A 15,721-nucleotide genomic window follows, 5' to 3' on the forward strand; every position below is an offset into this window, starting at 1 on the left:
TAGTAACGACTGTGGTCGAAGTTGAGCATGCAAGACGCGAGTCCGTCCAAGAGGCCGTGGGGCTTATCAAAAATTTCGTCATGGGAACCTGGGAGACCGAGTGCGAGAACGGCCACGTCAAGATCACCTGCGATGTCACAATGAACCGAATGATGGAGATTGGTCGTCTGGAACAGAAAGATGGGTGGCGGGAGTGTCTCAAGCTGGTCAAGGCACCCGTTATTCACGACGCAATAGGCCTGGGCCTCTGGCAGGAGCTGGCCAAACAGGTACTTATCAAAGACGCCCTGGAGAACGCCGCTCGGGAGAAAGCCGCTCTGGAGGAAGCCGCCCTGGAGAAAGCCGCCTCAGAGGAAAAGATGGCCGTGATAAAAAGGTCACCGGGTGATCTCTTCACGGGGACTGATGCCCACAAGAGGAAGAGAGAAGGCTCTATCCAACACGAGGAACGGAGGGCAGTGCCGAGGTTGGCGACGAAATCCGACATGATCGAGTCGGCTCCAGCAGACGAGCAAGACAGTAGCAACAGCGACGTTCCTACATCCCTCGTTAAGCTGAATCAAGGCACATGCCCGACGTGTAAGCGTACGTGCGCTTGTACGCCTGGCGCAAAAAGGGACAGCATATCGAGGCGCCTATCTTTAAGATTGACGAGTTCTTTTGGAGATATGGCGGGTGGTTATGGAGGGAGATTTACGGCGTGATGCCTGAGGTTACCAGGCGACTTTGAAGGCATCATCAGGCGGGATGAGGAACAAGATAATAACCGGTGAGGCTTGTGATGGCGGCGAAAAGTCAGAGTTTAAGAAGTAGTTGACAAGATTGAATGATACCACAGGGCGTAGATCCCTCACGATAAACTTTGGAAGATCACCTTGGCGACATCGGTATATTGTGCAGCATCGAAGGGGCTGGCCCAAGAGGTGCCATGCTTGAACTGAAGTGAGATTTGCGTGGCGTCTCTCTCCATGCCGCATGTGCGCTCGATTGAAGATTGCCTTACCTAAGCAGTCTGGCCAATCTGATTACCTAAGGTATGGTACCTTGCTGGAAGATCCGTGCTGATGATCCGCTCCGTCCGGCCGAGTCCATGTGATTGGCTTATGTCATCCCTCATCTTAGGGCAATCCCTTCCATCGCCGGCTCCATGTCTCTGAGTCTGAATCCCTCCTCCAACACTGGATCCATGTTTCTTTGGCCCCCTGTCAGCACTCAAAGTCCATCCAGGCACGGAGATAGGCCGCATGGCAGATGGAGCACTGCTTCTTTCAACCTCACGCTAACTCGCCCTGCCAGTAATTTGACGCTGCACGCCAAAGACAGCTGGACACATTTTTGTCGGGCACTTCGTCCTTGCTCGACCAATGGCCTTGGACGCTCACGTTTGAACTGCTGCAGGTCCCTGTTTGTGGCGTTCGCTGGCGCCCGACTCAATTTCGCGCGACCCATCATCGTCAACCGTCAACGTGAACAAGAACCCCACAGCAAGCTCAAGAAGCGTATCCGTACCTAGGCTTTGTGAGTCAACTTGGAGGAGTTGTCGGAGTCGTGCCGAAAGGATACTGCCAACTGCGGTATCGGAATCATCAAGCGCATCCTGCTTGACGCAGCCTAGCAGCCTCTCCAAATCGCATTGCCATGTGTGCCAACGCTAGCCGCTCTCTGGCCAGCAAGGGTCGTCTTTGATTGCGCGACGCCATGCCGCTTCAGCTGAAAATCGCGTGGAGACGCCGTTATCGTGTCTCCTATCTCCAACGGTCGACGGTGTGATTGCGAGACGTTCGCTCGGGATGCTGCGTGCCAGTCTCCAGATGCTCCAGCATGTTCCGTGTTGCCGAACCACCTCGGTTCTTCTTCCTCAGATGAGTTAAGTCGCTCTGTTGCCGCGAGTGGAGTTCGACCCAGGCAGAATCGTTCAACCTGACTCCGTCATTCGCGGGATCAGATCACGTTGAGGTCGCCCTTGGCTGCTTTTCAGCTGGCAGGGGGGGCGCGGGCTGCTTTGGCGCTATCGTGACAGGGGTAAAGTGTGCCTCATGGAGTGATCGCCCGTCAAACCACCAAATCTGCCACTCCGCGATGCGGAACTAACTCGTCCAGGGGGTGCGGAATAGGATGTGGCTTGATGCGAATTCAAGCTGTATGCCTTCCCCGCGCTCATCTTCCTCTTCCTCAGGAGGGGGGGTTTGCTGCGTTCTCTTCTCTTAGACATCCTCTTTGAGAACCCTCTCTGTCACTATTGTCCCGGCGTCTTCGTCGTTCCATTCTTCCGGCCCTTTTGCATGGTTCTTTGATTTTGAAAATGGCTCGAATATTGATGCCGTCTTTGTTGTCTCTGTACATCAGCGGTGTGGCAGCGGCTGCCAACATTGTCTATGTGACGGACCTGTCCATCTACACGTTACTGGTAAGTTTTGGTTCGCATCAGTTCCCTCAATCCAACTGGAGATGCCCTCAAACACCGGAAGCTGACATTACTAGGCACCATGCGCCCAGACGGCCATCTCATACAACATCTTCTCTCAGACATACTCGGCCTGCGGCGAAGCTCCAACAGATCTGCAGTCATGCATCTGCACGAAGAACAACAACCTGGCCGCCATCACCTCGTCCATCTCCAAAACCGTCAGCTACAGCTGCGGCTCATCAGCTTCAGACGACCAGACCAGTGTCGCCGCCGTCATCAGCCAGTACTGCAATCCCGACTCGTTAATCACCTTCGCAACGCCGACAACAAACATCGTCACGCAATATGCGACTGACGTCCCCGCCTTCTCCAACATGGCGCCTTGCGCCCAGTCTGGTGTATCATACGCCATCAGCTCGATGGTAAGCTCCGTCCCGGTGAGGGTGTCGTAGACGCAGACCTGACATCCATCTTCAGACGTCCCTGTGCCCCGAGCCAGCCAGCCTGATGGCGCCCTGCATCTGCGCAAAGAACGACAACTCGGCGCGCGTGAGCCGTTCCATCGCGTCGCTCGTGCGGTACTCGTGCTCCAACGCGGCCGACGTCACCTCCGCCGGCGACTTCTACGACGCCTACTGCGCCATGAACAAGGGCACCACCGCCTTCCCGACGCCGACGCCGCCGCCCGGCGACATGACGTACTACATCACCGCGCTCTCGCAGTACAGCTCGCTGGTGCCCTGCGCGCAGTCGGGCATGTCGGACGCGATGTACTCTATCTCGAGGGACCTCTGCCCGAGCGGCCCGAAGGCGCTGGCCTCGTGTATGTGTCTTAAGGACGGCGTGACGGCTATGGTAAGCAACACGTTGACGTCGGATGTCAAGTGGTATTGCACCTCGACCGCGTCGGCGGATATCTCATCGGCGTTGGGTGTGCTGGATTACTACTGTAGCGCGGCCAAGGGGGCGGTGGTCGCGACGGTGGCCGAGTCAAGTAGGAACCTATGCCCAACGCTTTTGTGTTTTTGATGGGCTAACCAATGCAGTTGCTCAAACTTACCCCACCGCGAAGACGGGTACGGGATCAGGGACTTCGGGTGCCCAGCCCACGGGCACCGCCACCTCTGACGGCACATCCGGCGGCGCGGGAACCAGCTCGAGCCGCCCGGGTATCGGGATCATCATTGGCGGCGTTATCGCGCTTGTCGGAGCGCTCAGCATCGCCGGCCTCGTGGCATTCCTCATCTACCGCCGCAGGAAGAAGACCAAGCTGCCTCTGGCGTCGACCATCGGCCCGCCGGACACGACTGGGAAGCCTGAGCTGGGCGGCACCATGCTTACCGAGCTACCACCCAAAAGCCCCTCGATGACCGTTTCTCAAGTAAGCTCCCCGCGACCAGATACCATCTCGCCGGCGTCGGCATACGGTGGCAGTGGATTTGGACAGTCGCCGGTAGGGGAGGAGCTGCCTGGTCAAGGCCACACGCCCCCTGTGCCTGAGATGCCGGCGAACACCAACGGGCAGCTGCAGCCCGGCGGACAGTATATGCCCCCTGAGCTTCAGTCTCATGGAGGCTTCGGGAACCAGTATGGACAGAGTTTGCCTTTACCGCCTGAGCTGCAGGGTGGCGGTTACGCGCAGCCTCAGGGGCAGACTACGCCGGTAGAGGCGCACGGCCAGCCGGTTCATCAGGCGTCCGGGGCACAGCAGGCGAGCTATCAGGTACCGGGTCAGCAGAGAGCGGAGCTTCAGGGGATGGGATGGCACTCGGGGCCGACGCCCGGGTATTCTGAGCTGGATTCCGGCCATCAGAGACGGTAGCTGACATGGGCATAAGGATTAGAGAGATGTTAGGCTTCCGAAGATTGGTAAATAATGGATAATGAAACACTTGAACATGACGGAAAGATATGTGGGCGTTCATTCAGATTGTGGGATACTAATGTCGTGGTTGACCTGACGGCAATTTTGCTACAGCAGTTGTTCGATTAGACATGACACAATAAATTGACAAACAATTCATACTTCTAACGCAACCCCACAGGTGCACTCTTTTGATAGCTACATCTCATTCTAGAGTCTCATAAAAGCCTTCAGACAACTTTCATCAAATTTGATTGGTTAGAAGAGGACTTTCACGCATAGTTCATCGTGTGTTCTTCTCCCAGCTGATGAACGCCACCTCACCGAGAATTCTCACCGACTTTACCGAAAAGGTCCTCGGTCAGCGGCTCTGACTTCATTGGACCCACCGACGGCCACAGCTGTGGCTGAGTCATCCGGGTGATTGTCGGTGAGCCAGGCAGCTCCAAGCTCTGTGCGCTTTGATTGGCCCAAAAAGCTCCTTCGCTGTCACCCTGTTGCTGGATGCAGCTTCTCCAGGTGGACAGAGCAGAGCAGCCTTGCATCCTGTCCAGGTGCTCAGGCCGCCCAACCCAAGAAAACATCGGTCGCGCCTGGCCAAAATCTTGCGATTGTCGTCTCCTGTCGTCGCTTACAATCACCCCAACTTTTCGTCGCCCATCACCCCTTCGACGACGCCTCGATCACCAAACGCGGCGTTTGGGTGATTGCCGTCTGAAGACACGGCTTCGACTCTTTATTTCCTTTGTTATTGTACTATTTCGAGCCTTCCCCTGTGCAAGACACCTTTCGACAGGCGGGGTGCCAACGCGCGACGCCATCACCACCACTCGACTTTTCGATTCTATCCCTCCCTCGCCACGATTTCCGTTCGATGTCGAGAAGCAGAATCTGAGACAAAATCATAATGGCAGCGGCGGTGGACGTCGGCTACGTAGCTGGCCACCTCGGCTTGCCTGAGTCGACTGTGTCGACCGTCACAACCGAACCTACCCCCGAGCTCGTCGCAAGCCTTCTCGAGGCCGTCATCTCCAAGGCTCGCGAGTACGATGAGCTGTATGCGCAAAAGCTGCAGGTCGACATCGAGCTCGAGAGCGCGAACCACAGTGCCGAGTCGAAATGTCAGAGTTTCAAGGCGACCGCCGACAAGGCTTTGAAGGACGTGGAGGAAGTTCGCCAGAAGCTCAAGGAGGAAGGTTTGTGCCTGCCTTCCGTCTCCACTCGTTAGTATGTTCCCATCTTGCTGACCCCATGATTCACAGAGACGAAACGACAAACGGTCGAGAATGAGCTCCAATCCCTCAAGTCCCGTGGTTCCGACTACGATTCCGAAATCACGACCCTCCGTGACCGTATCGAGTCCCTTCAATCTTCCAACCGCGCAAATATGGCTCTGCTGGAGTCGCGCAATGCCCGCGACTCTGAGCTCTCCGAGGAGCTTGCGAAGCAGCACCAAAAGAACGTACAACTGAACAAGGAAATCACATCTCTTCAACAACAGGTTCAGAGCGCACAGGCTGCGGTCAGCAGCGCCAAGTACCGCGAAGAATCCCTCCAGCAACAGCTCGACCTTGCGCGACGCAACAGCGAATGGTTCGAGACCGAGCTCAAGACCAAGAGCGACGAGGCCTTGAAGTACCGCCGCGAAAAGGGAGCCCGAATCGCCGAGCTGCAGCGTCAGAACGAGGACGCCAAGTCGAACATTGAGGCCCTCAAGCGAAGCGAGCAGCAACTCCGAGACCGTCTCGATGCCGCCCAGGCCAAGGCCGAGGAGGCTCTGACCAAGGTTCAACAGCAGCAGGAGGCCTTTGCACGCAGCGAAGAAAGCTACAAGCACGAGCTGGAGAACAAACAGCGAGTCGTCGAGATGACGAACCAGCTTGCCGACAGCCACAAGAAGCGCGTGCAGACCCTCGAGGGTGAGAAGGAGTCTTTGAAGGAGAAACATTCCAACGAGATTCGAAGGATTCAGCAGGAACTTGAGAGGGAGAAGGAGACGTGCCGCGAGCTTGAAGAAAGGATCACGCAGCTCGAAGGCGAACTTGATCAGGTCCACGCCCGAATGGAGCAAGGCCCTCCTCCCGGCTCCCCCGCTCCTCAGACTCCTCGCATGAACGGTTCGCTGCTCGGTCGCCCTGCTTCGCCTTTCGCAACACCTGGCTCTGCCCGTGCCAGGTCTGCGATTACCGCCACCCAAGCCATCGAAGATTTATACAAGGTCAAGGGCCAGCTGGCCGGAGAGAAGCGCCGGAACCAGCAGCTTGCCGAAGAGCTCGACAACATGATTGCGCTGTTGGAGGCCAAGTCCCCCGAGATCGAGGAACTGCAGAATGAGGCCGACTCACTGAGGGCCGAGATCACCCACATGTCTGAGCTATCTCAGACCAGCTTCGAGGAGCGCGATGCCGCTAAGAAGAGCGCCAGGAAGGCAGAGAGTGCGCTGGCAAACGCCCAAGCTGAGTCCAAGATCCTCCGCACTCAAGTCCGCGATCTCAGCACCCAGATCCAGATGCTGGTCTTCAACATGCACGCCCGCGAGAAGGGTCTTGACCAGCTGACGCGCGAGGAGACTGTTCGCCTCGAGCAGCTCTCCCGAGGCGAGATCACCGAAGGCGCGCTCTCCGACATGTCCGACACCCACCAGTTCATCACGCAAAAGTTCGTTGTCTTCAAGGACATCCAGGAGCTTCAAGCCAAGAACCAGGAACTACTTCGCGTTACCCGCGAGCTTGCCGAGCAGATGGAGAGCGAGGAAGCCGTGGCCGCCAAGAACCAGGCGGTCGAGGACCACCAGGCTGTTGAGCGTCTGCAACAGGAACTCGCCGGCATGATTAACGAGACGAAGTCACTGAGAACGACAATGGAAAGCTTCAAGGCCGAGCGTGACATGTTCCGCCGTCTGCTTCAACAAAAGGCGTCCGCCGGGGAGCTCGCCTCTATCTTGGGTGGCTCTGAGGACGGTCAACGCCTGCCGCTCGCTAGCATCGAGACAGAAGATGGCGACGGCGTGTCCCCATCTGCTGCTCTCCGCGCTCTGCAAGTGGAATTTGATACTTATCGTAACGACGAGGAGTCTGTTCGACGATCTCTCAGAGAACAGATTGATAGACTCTCGAGCGAGAAGAACAGCCTGCAGGGCGAGGTCGCCAAGATTTCCAGCCAAATTACTCTGGCTTCCGAGCGATACGAGATGCTTCACTCCAACTTTGTTGCTCTGCAGAGCGAGAACAAGGAGCTTCAGAAGCGCAATCAGTCCCTGTCCGAGGACTCTATCAAGCAGGAGATCCGGACGCAACAGGTTGCTGAAGAGCTGGTCGACGCCAAGGGCTTGCTGGAGAGCATTCGCAACGAGGCCGCTAACCTCAAGGCGGAGAAGAAGTTGTGGAAGGATATTCAGGATCGCCTCAACCAGGACAACGAGAATCTTGTCCAAGAAAAGACGCGCCTCAACAACCTGCTGGCTACTCAACAGTCAATGCAGAATGAACGCGACATTACCGAGTCCGAGTATAGACGAAAGACCCAGACCAAGATCGACAATCTCGAGCAAGAGCTCAACGACACCAAGAGGAAGTTGTCAGAGGAGATGGAGGAGGGCAAGAAGTTGCAGCTACGAAAGGAGTTTGACGCTCGCGAGGCGCAGAAGCGGATTGACGAGCTATCTACCAGCCTCAGCCAGATTCGCGAGGAGCACGTCGCCATTAAGACCAGCCGGGATCATCTCCAGGCTCGTGTTGACGAGCTCACCATCGAGCTTCGCAGCGCCGAGGATCGCGCTGGCAGACTTGCGCCACGACCCACACCTCGACCCGGCACCATGGCGCCGCCTGCACCGACAAATGAGGAGAATGAGGCCGAGGTTCGCGAGCTCATCAATGAGGTCTCTGACCTCAAGAGGGAGCTTGACATGGCCAAGGCTCACCTTGAGACCGCCAAGGAGCAGGCTGAGTCGTACAAGCAGCTCAGTGAGCAGAACGAGGAGGCCTTGTCCGAATTCACTGCCTCACATGACCAGTTTAGAGAGGAGATGGAGTCGACCCTGTCTGGCAAGGACGCCAAGATCAAGGAGTTGGAGCAGCGCGTTGAAGACCTTTCTTCCGAGCTGGCCAATTCCAACAAGGAGCTCTCTCACCTCCGCGATTCCCAGGCTGAGGTGGCCCGCAAGTACGAAGATGAGAAGACGATTTTGGATGACGAGATCAAGCGCTTGAAGGAGGAATCTGAGCGCCACTCTGAGGCAGCCAAGTTTCACCAACAGGATCTTCGTGCTCAGTCCGAGATCACCGCCAAGGCCCAGCAAGACTACGAACAGGAATTGGTCAAGCACGCCGAGGCAGCCAAGCTGGTTCAGCAGCTTCGGACCGAATACAACGAGCTGAAGAGCCAGACTGCTACCCTCAAAGCCGAGGCCGAATCTGCCAAGGTTGCTCTCACCCAGAGTGAAGGATCTTGGGAGGAGCGTCGTCAGCGACTGGAGCAGGAGATGGCTGAGATCAAGGCCCGCCGCGATGATGTGAACGCTCAGAATAAGCTTCTACACGAGCAGCTCGAGAGCATCACCAAACAATTCTCGGACTTGAAGCAGAGCAGGACCGCCTCTACGGACGACACCAACGGGGACACTGAGGGTGGCAACGACAGTGCTGCCGACGGCCTTCGCGAGCTCAACAACTACCTTAGACGCGAGAAGGAGATTCTCGAAGTACAGTACGATCTGAAGGTGCAGGAGGCCAAGCGCTTGCAGCAACAGCTCGAGTATTCTCAGTCTCAACTGGACGAAGCTCGCTTGAAGCTCGATCAAGAGCGTCGTTCCCAGTCCGAGAGCGGGCAGGCGTCCATTGCCCACAAAGACCTCATGGAGAAGCTGAACGAACTCAACCTTTACCGTGAGAGCAGCGCCACCCTGCGCAACGAGCTCGCCCAAGCACGCGCTCAAATCGCGGAGAAGAACACCAAGATCGAGGAGCTTGAGGGCAAGGTCCAGCCTCTCGAGGCCCGGATTGAGGAGCTTCAGACACAAAAGGGCTTCCTCGAGGAGGAGATTAAGCAAGTTCAGGAGGACCGCGACAGATGGCAGAAGCGCACCGAGGGCATTCTTACGAAGTACGGCCGCGTCGATCCTGCTGAAATGGAGCAGCTCAAGCAAACCATCGCTGATCTCCAGGCTGAGCGTGATGCTCTCAAGGAAGGCGAGGGCCCTCTACGAACTGAGCTTGAGGAGGCGAAGCAGCTGCTAGAGACGGAGAAGGCGGGCTGGCAGAACACTCGCCAGCGCATGACAGAACAATTCAAGGAACGCTCGAGAAAGATCACCGGCGAGAGGAACGAGGCACTTACCGCCAAGAACGAGGCCATTGCCGAGAAGGATGCCGCCATCGCCGAGAAGGAGCAGCTCTTGCAACAATTGTCCTCCGCAAACACCGAGCTCGAGACCACGAGGCAGAACCTGCAGGCCACGACCCAGCAGCGCACCGAGTTTGAGCAACAGATTCAGAACTTCCAGCAGCAGGTGCAGAAGTTGCAACAAGAAGCTCAGGCGAATGGCCAGACCGCTCAGCCACCCGCTGCTGCCCCCCAGCCTGCGTCTGATCCGTCCTCATCTGTATCTACTGAGGTTGTTGCCCAGCTTGAGCAACAGCTTACGGAGATCCGCACCCAGCTCGATGCGGTCTCTGCCCAGAAGGCAAGCGCCGAGCAGGAGCTCGAGAACCTTCGCGCGCAACTCCAGACAGTTGTCGCCGAGAGGGATCAGGCCGTCCAGACTGCACAGGAAGCTGCTCAGTCACAACCCCCTGCTGCGGCTGACGCTGTCCAAGCTGGCCCGGCAGAAGCGGCTAACACGAACGGTGCAGGCGGCCTGACTGACGAGCAGCGCAAGGTCTTGGAGGAGAAGATCGCTGCGGCGGAGGCCAAGGCCGCGGAAGCCGAGCGCAAGGCACAGGAGCTGGAGGAAAATATCCAACAGACCATTAAGGAGCGATCGGACAAGATGCGCAACGCCTTGAACGAGAAGCTGCGTCAGTCACGCGAGAAGCTGGATGCGGAGTTCAAGACCAAACTGGAGCAGGAGAAGATTATCTGGAAGGCCGAGAACGCCAGCGCCGCCCCGAGCAAGCCTTCAGAAGAGCAGCCCGCCGTTGCTGCTACCCCTATCAAGCAGCAGCACGATCCCGATGCCGTTCCGACAACACCAATTACAAGCACTCCTGGTGGCACAACAGATCTCTCACAGCTGCCTGATGCTGAGATCCGAAAGTTTCTGTCCACTAACCCGACGGTGCGGAGCATCATGTCTTCGAATCTGCGTAAGAAGCTTGAGGAGCAGACTGCCAAGGTCAAGAGTGAGACGGAGACGACTTTGAAGGTCGAGTTCGAGCAACGGATCAAGGACGCTCGCGAGGAGGGCCAGATGCTGGCGCAGAAGAAGTCGGCATTGCAAATCAATATGAAGGACAACCAACTTCGTGGCGCCAACGCCAAGATCGAGGTTGTCTCTACCGCTGCTACCCAGACTCCTCAGAGACCCGTTGGCGAAGTCTGGGAGGAGGCGAAGGCTGCCAAACCAGCTCCCGCACAACCCACCCCCGCGAAGTCTGCCGCCAACGCGCAGCCTCGCCCCTCAATTTCGGCACCGTCCGCTGCCGCAGCGCCGGCACAAGGCGCTGCAAACGCAAGTGGTAAGTTCTCTACTGTCAGTTCTCAACATGTTCATGGTTCTAACATAGTTCAAGCACCGCCGGCCGCGACCAACCAGGCACAACCTGCTGCTCAACCACCGAGCGCCATTCCTCAGCCTGGCAGCGGCATCCCTCAGCCATCGACTGGCATTCCCCAAGTCAAGCGACAGATCCCGGCTCCTTCGGATAACAAACAAGCAGCAAATGCTGCGGGCAATCCGTTCGCTGGCACCAACGCTGCTCAGCCGAATCCTTTTGCTCAGTCAGGCCAGGGCCAGGCTAACCCCTTTGCCCAAGCTGCCCAAGCACCAGGACAACAAGGCCAAGCCCAGCAGCCTGCGACGCAGAATCAGCCGGCCACACGCAGCACCGGCATTCCCATGCCTGGACAACGTGGAGGCGCAACTGCCCGTGGCCGTGGAGGTGCTTACGCTGCTGGCAATAGAGTGTCGAGTGGAGGAGCCGAGAGAGGTGGAGGTGCCGGTCGTGGTGGACGTGGCGGTGCTAGAGGTGGACATGCTTCCGCGATGAACCCTGGTGCTAATGACTTCCAGCCTGGAAACAAGAGGCCGAGAGGAGATTCGGAAGCGGGGGGAGCAGGCGGCGCCAAGAGGGCGAGAGGAGGTGGTCACTAGAGGCGATCACGCGGAGCATGTGGTAATGGAAGCGGTATCTGATGTTCATCATACTGCATGTATTGATATGGCTTTGGCGGCGGAGGTCTGATGACACTAGGATGAAAAAGGGGCAGACCAGGTGGTTTGCCGGTGTGTATAGCTACAACATACTCGAAAATGGATTTTCTTATGTCTTCAAACGTTATTTTCATCCTTGATTACCGCGGCATCAAGCGCAACACCACCTTATTAACCATAAGTTGCACACCTGCATAGTTGACGACTCGTGAGCCTCTCATGGTGTTGGGCGCGTAAGTCATGTCTCGGCCAAAGCAGCAACTTGTTTCGCGCGCGTTGAATGACGTACGTCCCTCTTGGTTTAGACAAACGGATCGTCTCTAGGGGCCTTGAAACATGGCCAAACATCCCGCAACTTTAAATCGTACATTTGCAGCGGATGGTGCCGCAGAGACTAGACGAACAGGGCCCCACGACTCAGGGTTCTGCTCTTAGCACAAGTCCGCGCGTAGTGGTTCGGCCCCATTTCCGGACCCAGCTCCGGCCCCGCCCCGGACGAGGACCATGAAAAGTTTTCACCTTGATTTCCACACCTCTCTCTCTCGCGCTCCATAATCTGCTCTGCGTCCTCAGACTTCCAACAATTTCTAGCCAGCACTGGGTTTCAAATCGCCCGGCTAGCTCAATCGGTAGAGCGTGAGACTCTTAATCTCAAGGTTGTGGGTTCGACCCCCACGTCGGGCTCAATTCCCGTCAGCGATTGAAGCTTCCAGTACTCTTTTTGCCTTGTTTGGCGTCGTTGTCGGTTATTATTCTTGTGGCTGATCTTTGTCTTTCTCTTGTCTGCAAATGCCCTTGGTCAAACAGCATGTGTCCTGTGTTGAACTTTTCTTTTGTCTACCTGTTCTGTATCACGTCCCTTCATAGCTGAATCTCAGGTTCCCTCTTCTTACAGCCCACAACAGTCTTGACGTCCGGCACGAATCTGCTCTTGAACATGCTGCCCGGCAGTTTCTCCCCAATGATCTTCCAGTCATAGTTCATGATCAGATGAACCATCACAATCTTCATCTCATTGCTTGCAAAGAACCTGCCTGGGCACGCATGCATGCCATGCCCGAACGCAAGCCACTCGGGGCTTGTCGAGACGAACTGCCACCTGTTCTCCTGCCCGGGCTGCTCGCGCATCCGGAGGAACCTGTGACCGTCGAACTTGTCCGCGTCGGGCCCCCAGATGGCCGGGTCGCGGTTCTGCCACATTGAAATGCTGACGTGGACACCTTTGGGGAGGTGCGTGCCGTCGGAGAGGGTTACTGGGGCCTCGACCTTGCGATTGAACATGTCTACCGAGCCCCCGTGATGTTAGCAATAGATCTGAATCAGAGTGTGAGGTGGCTTACGAGGTCCGAGAACATGTAGCCGCGCCGTCTCCTTCAAGCAGCTGTCCATCAACTTGAGCTTGTACAAGCTATTCTTGCTCCACCCGTTTTCCTCTCCGAACACTCGCACGATCTCCTCTCTCAGCTGCCCAAAGTACTCCGGATTCGCGAGCAAATCATACATCAACGCAGTCAAGATGGAGGACGTCGTGTGAATCGCTGCAAAAGTCAGAAACAGCTGCCCGGCAACGACGTCGAATTCCCGCCCGCGCCGGACCTCCTCGATCCACGAAAGCGAGTCCTTCGACTTCTCGTCGGCGTCTTTTCGGGTCTGGCTGCGTGCTGCCGCGAGCTCGGGCTCCATCAGCTCCTTGGCTAGCGCGATTTGGGACCGGAGGAGGTTGAGGGAGGGGAGGAAGCGGTGGACGAGCGGGCGTAGGAGAACGGGCCACGGGCGGAGATCGCGGCCGGCGGAGAGGATCAGGGAGGCGAAGGATATGGAGAGGGCTGCCCATTGTTTTGAGCGCGCGAGGCGGTCGCCGAGGAGGATTTTGGCGGAGAGGCGGGAGGACAGCTGGAGGGCGACAGGGAAGAATTTGACTTCTTGCCATTCTGGGGATTTCATTAGTTTGAGATAAAGACTGAAATGGAATTGGGGTGGGCAACCTTTGGACGACGGGAGTTGCTCTTTGAGGATGAGGTTGGTTTCTTCGCAGAGACGTTCGGTTATGTGCACTGGCGGGTTGTGTTAGCCATTTGCTTGACGGAGACGAGGCGGAGAGGAGGTAGTACAGAGTTCCTGGTTAAGATTCCGGCGAATGGCTTCTTGGATTATTTCGTCTTTTAGACCGTCTTGAAGGACGTTCAGACCGGGGTAGCGAGTAAGCCAGTGCTTCAAAGTTGATCAGTATGTCTTCTTGTAAAGGCGTAGAGCGTTGACTGGAATGCGACTGGCTTGAAGATAATGATAAGTAAGAGAGTAAAGACAGATACATACTCTCTCAATGAAGCCAGTGAAAGTGAATCGTTTGTCATTCCTAATCTCTTCGGACATGCGCGGGTGCAACATGACCAAGGGGCCGAAAGGAGAGAGGACCTGAAATGGTTTGCCGTTTGTCTACTATCGATCAGAAATGTTTCTTCACTCAGTCTGAAGCCAGTCCCACCTGCTCAAAGCCATCTCTTAGTAGTTCGAGAGCATCCGAGTTCCATCGCAGCCGAGCTTTCTGATAAGACCAGTCGCCGCTTTCTTGGCCGATGAGCTTGAATCCGCGATACGGCCTGTCTTCCCTCCAGTACCAGCCAAGAACACCGACGCACACCACCAAAAATGCAATGATAGGCAGTAATCCCGGTTTGTGTCCCGCCAATCGGGTGACCAAGTCCACGGTGAGCATGCTGATAGATTTGCTGTCAACCCAGAGAAGTGTTCGGGCTGCAATCTGAGGGTATTACAATTGAGTTTCCGAGACCGAGAACAGTGACGGAATTACCCTCCGAAAGTAAACTGAGCAATCGAGTCCCCGTGACTATCGGTAGTCGTCAAAAGGTGGCAAACCATCCCACTACCAGTGCGGGGGAACAGCCGTCGCCTTATACTACTACGGACGGTTCTGAATCCGGACGATTCCGTGGAACCATTCAGAGTTTAGACGTTAGAAAGCCCATGGAAAGTATCGTGGTCGCTGTGGATGCGACCTTAGTCATTTCGGTGGTCGGGGGCCTTGACGCCGCCGTGGCCGTGGCCGTTGGAGATACCCGCCGGTCTCGTCTGTGCTGATACAACTCCCGAAAGTTTATTTTTGACTACTCGTGCGATCGGATGAGGAGGCCCGGAGGGATACACTCGCTAATCTTGGCCCTGGTTGTAGATCTACTCTATTTTAGGAAGTGCTGCGAGTTGCGTTTGTGTTCCCTATTCCCTGTTATCTACTAGAGCAATGGTGCTACGAATTGCCTGACACCTTTGAGGGACTACTCGTTGTGAAGTCTATTAAGATGTGCCTATAGTGTCTTTGTTCGTCTTGTATTTCTCCTAAAGTCCAGCCCATTCTTGGTGGACCTGAATTTGATGGATACCCATCTAGGCATGTCATATTTGCAGTCGCTCGGGAGATTTCTAGATTCAGAAGTCCCGAGGGTGTCATTGGAGAGTTGTCAACGTTGCTTTCGCAATGCCGAGAAGCAAGGATACAAGCCCACACCGCTTGGGTTGCATGCCGACAACATCGACCACCATTCATCTCGAGTCAAAGCACACCGCTACTTGAAAGTCAAGGCATCTTCCCTGCACAGACATGTCATGCGAACAACTCGCACATATAAAAAGACCGAAAACTCCAACGCCGCCTTGGTTGAAGCGACGCGGCCATCAAACCCGACTGTGGCAAAAGAGAGTTGTCTATTTCGTATGCGTGTAATCAACACGCAGTCTTCATCAACACCCTGTCATATTTGTTTCAAATGATTGTGACACCAAGCAAAAAGGAAATCTTGAGAGGGACGAGACTCGAACTCGCGCGGGTTGCCCCACCAGGAAACAGATGTTAAGCTGACCTTAACCTGGCGCCATAACCAACTCGGCCACCCTCCCAGATGCGATCTTCGGAAACCCTTGGATCGCTGGTGGATGCTGGGGTAGCCGCGGAAAGAATTTGATATCCCCACGATAGTCAAGATGATGTGGAGTTGTGGAAAGCGAGGCAAATTTGCATCGTTGGATTGGAGTCTAGTGCGGTGGAGCCGGGGGCTTTCAAGCT

The 15,721-nt window shown here is 56.1% G+C and overlaps 3 protein-coding genes and 2 non-coding genes across 5 annotated transcripts; 3 read left to right on the forward strand and 2 right to left on the reverse strand.

The window, feature by feature from the left end:
- Positions 1–2,302: 2,302 nt before the first annotated feature.
- Positions 2,303–4,229, forward strand: COL26b_010001 (uncharacterized protein; the record flags this gene model as incomplete). Its single annotated transcript, XM_053182715.1, has 4 exons — positions 2,303–2,407; positions 2,482–2,829; positions 2,885–3,401; positions 3,454–4,229. The coding sequence occupies 4 exons, from the start codon at positions 2,303–2,305 to the stop codon at positions 4,227–4,229; spliced, it is 1,746 nt and encodes a 581-aa protein (XP_053033349.1).
- Positions 4,230–5,178: 949 nt separating this feature from the next.
- COL26b_010002 (uncharacterized protein) lies at positions 5,179–11,583 on the forward strand (the record flags this gene model as incomplete). The annotated part of the gene is made up of 3 exons (XM_053182716.1): positions 5,179–5,467; positions 5,534–10,948; positions 10,997–11,583. 3 exons carry the CDS (start codon positions 5,179–5,181, stop codon positions 11,581–11,583), a joined length of 6,291 nt encoding a protein of 2,096 aa, XP_053033350.1.
- Positions 11,584–12,254: 671 nt separating this feature from the next.
- Positions 12,255–12,327, forward strand: COL26b_010003. Its single transcript has one exon. It is a non-coding gene; the product is annotated as a tRNA-Lys (tRNA).
- A 177-nt stretch (positions 12,328–12,504) lies between these two features.
- Positions 12,505–13,587, reverse strand: COL26b_010004 (uncharacterized protein; the record flags this gene model as incomplete). Its single annotated transcript, XM_053182717.1, has 2 exons — positions 12,505–12,926; positions 12,984–13,587. 2 exons carry the CDS (start codon positions 13,585–13,587, stop codon positions 12,505–12,507), a joined length of 1,026 nt encoding a protein of 341 aa, XP_053033351.1.
- A 1,869-nt stretch (positions 13,588–15,456) lies between these two features.
- COL26b_010005 lies at positions 15,457–15,555 on the reverse strand. The gene has a single exon. It is a non-coding gene; the product is annotated as a tRNA-Leu (tRNA).
- Positions 15,556–15,721: the final 166 nt, after the last annotated feature.

The sequence above is a fragment of the Colletotrichum chrysophilum genome (genome assembly GCF_026319265.1).
Source record: "Colletotrichum chrysophilum strain AFK26 chromosome Unknown scaffold_102, whole genome shotgun sequence".
Taxonomy (NCBI): Eukaryota; Fungi; Ascomycota; class Sordariomycetes; order Glomerellales; family Glomerellaceae; genus Colletotrichum; species Colletotrichum chrysophilum.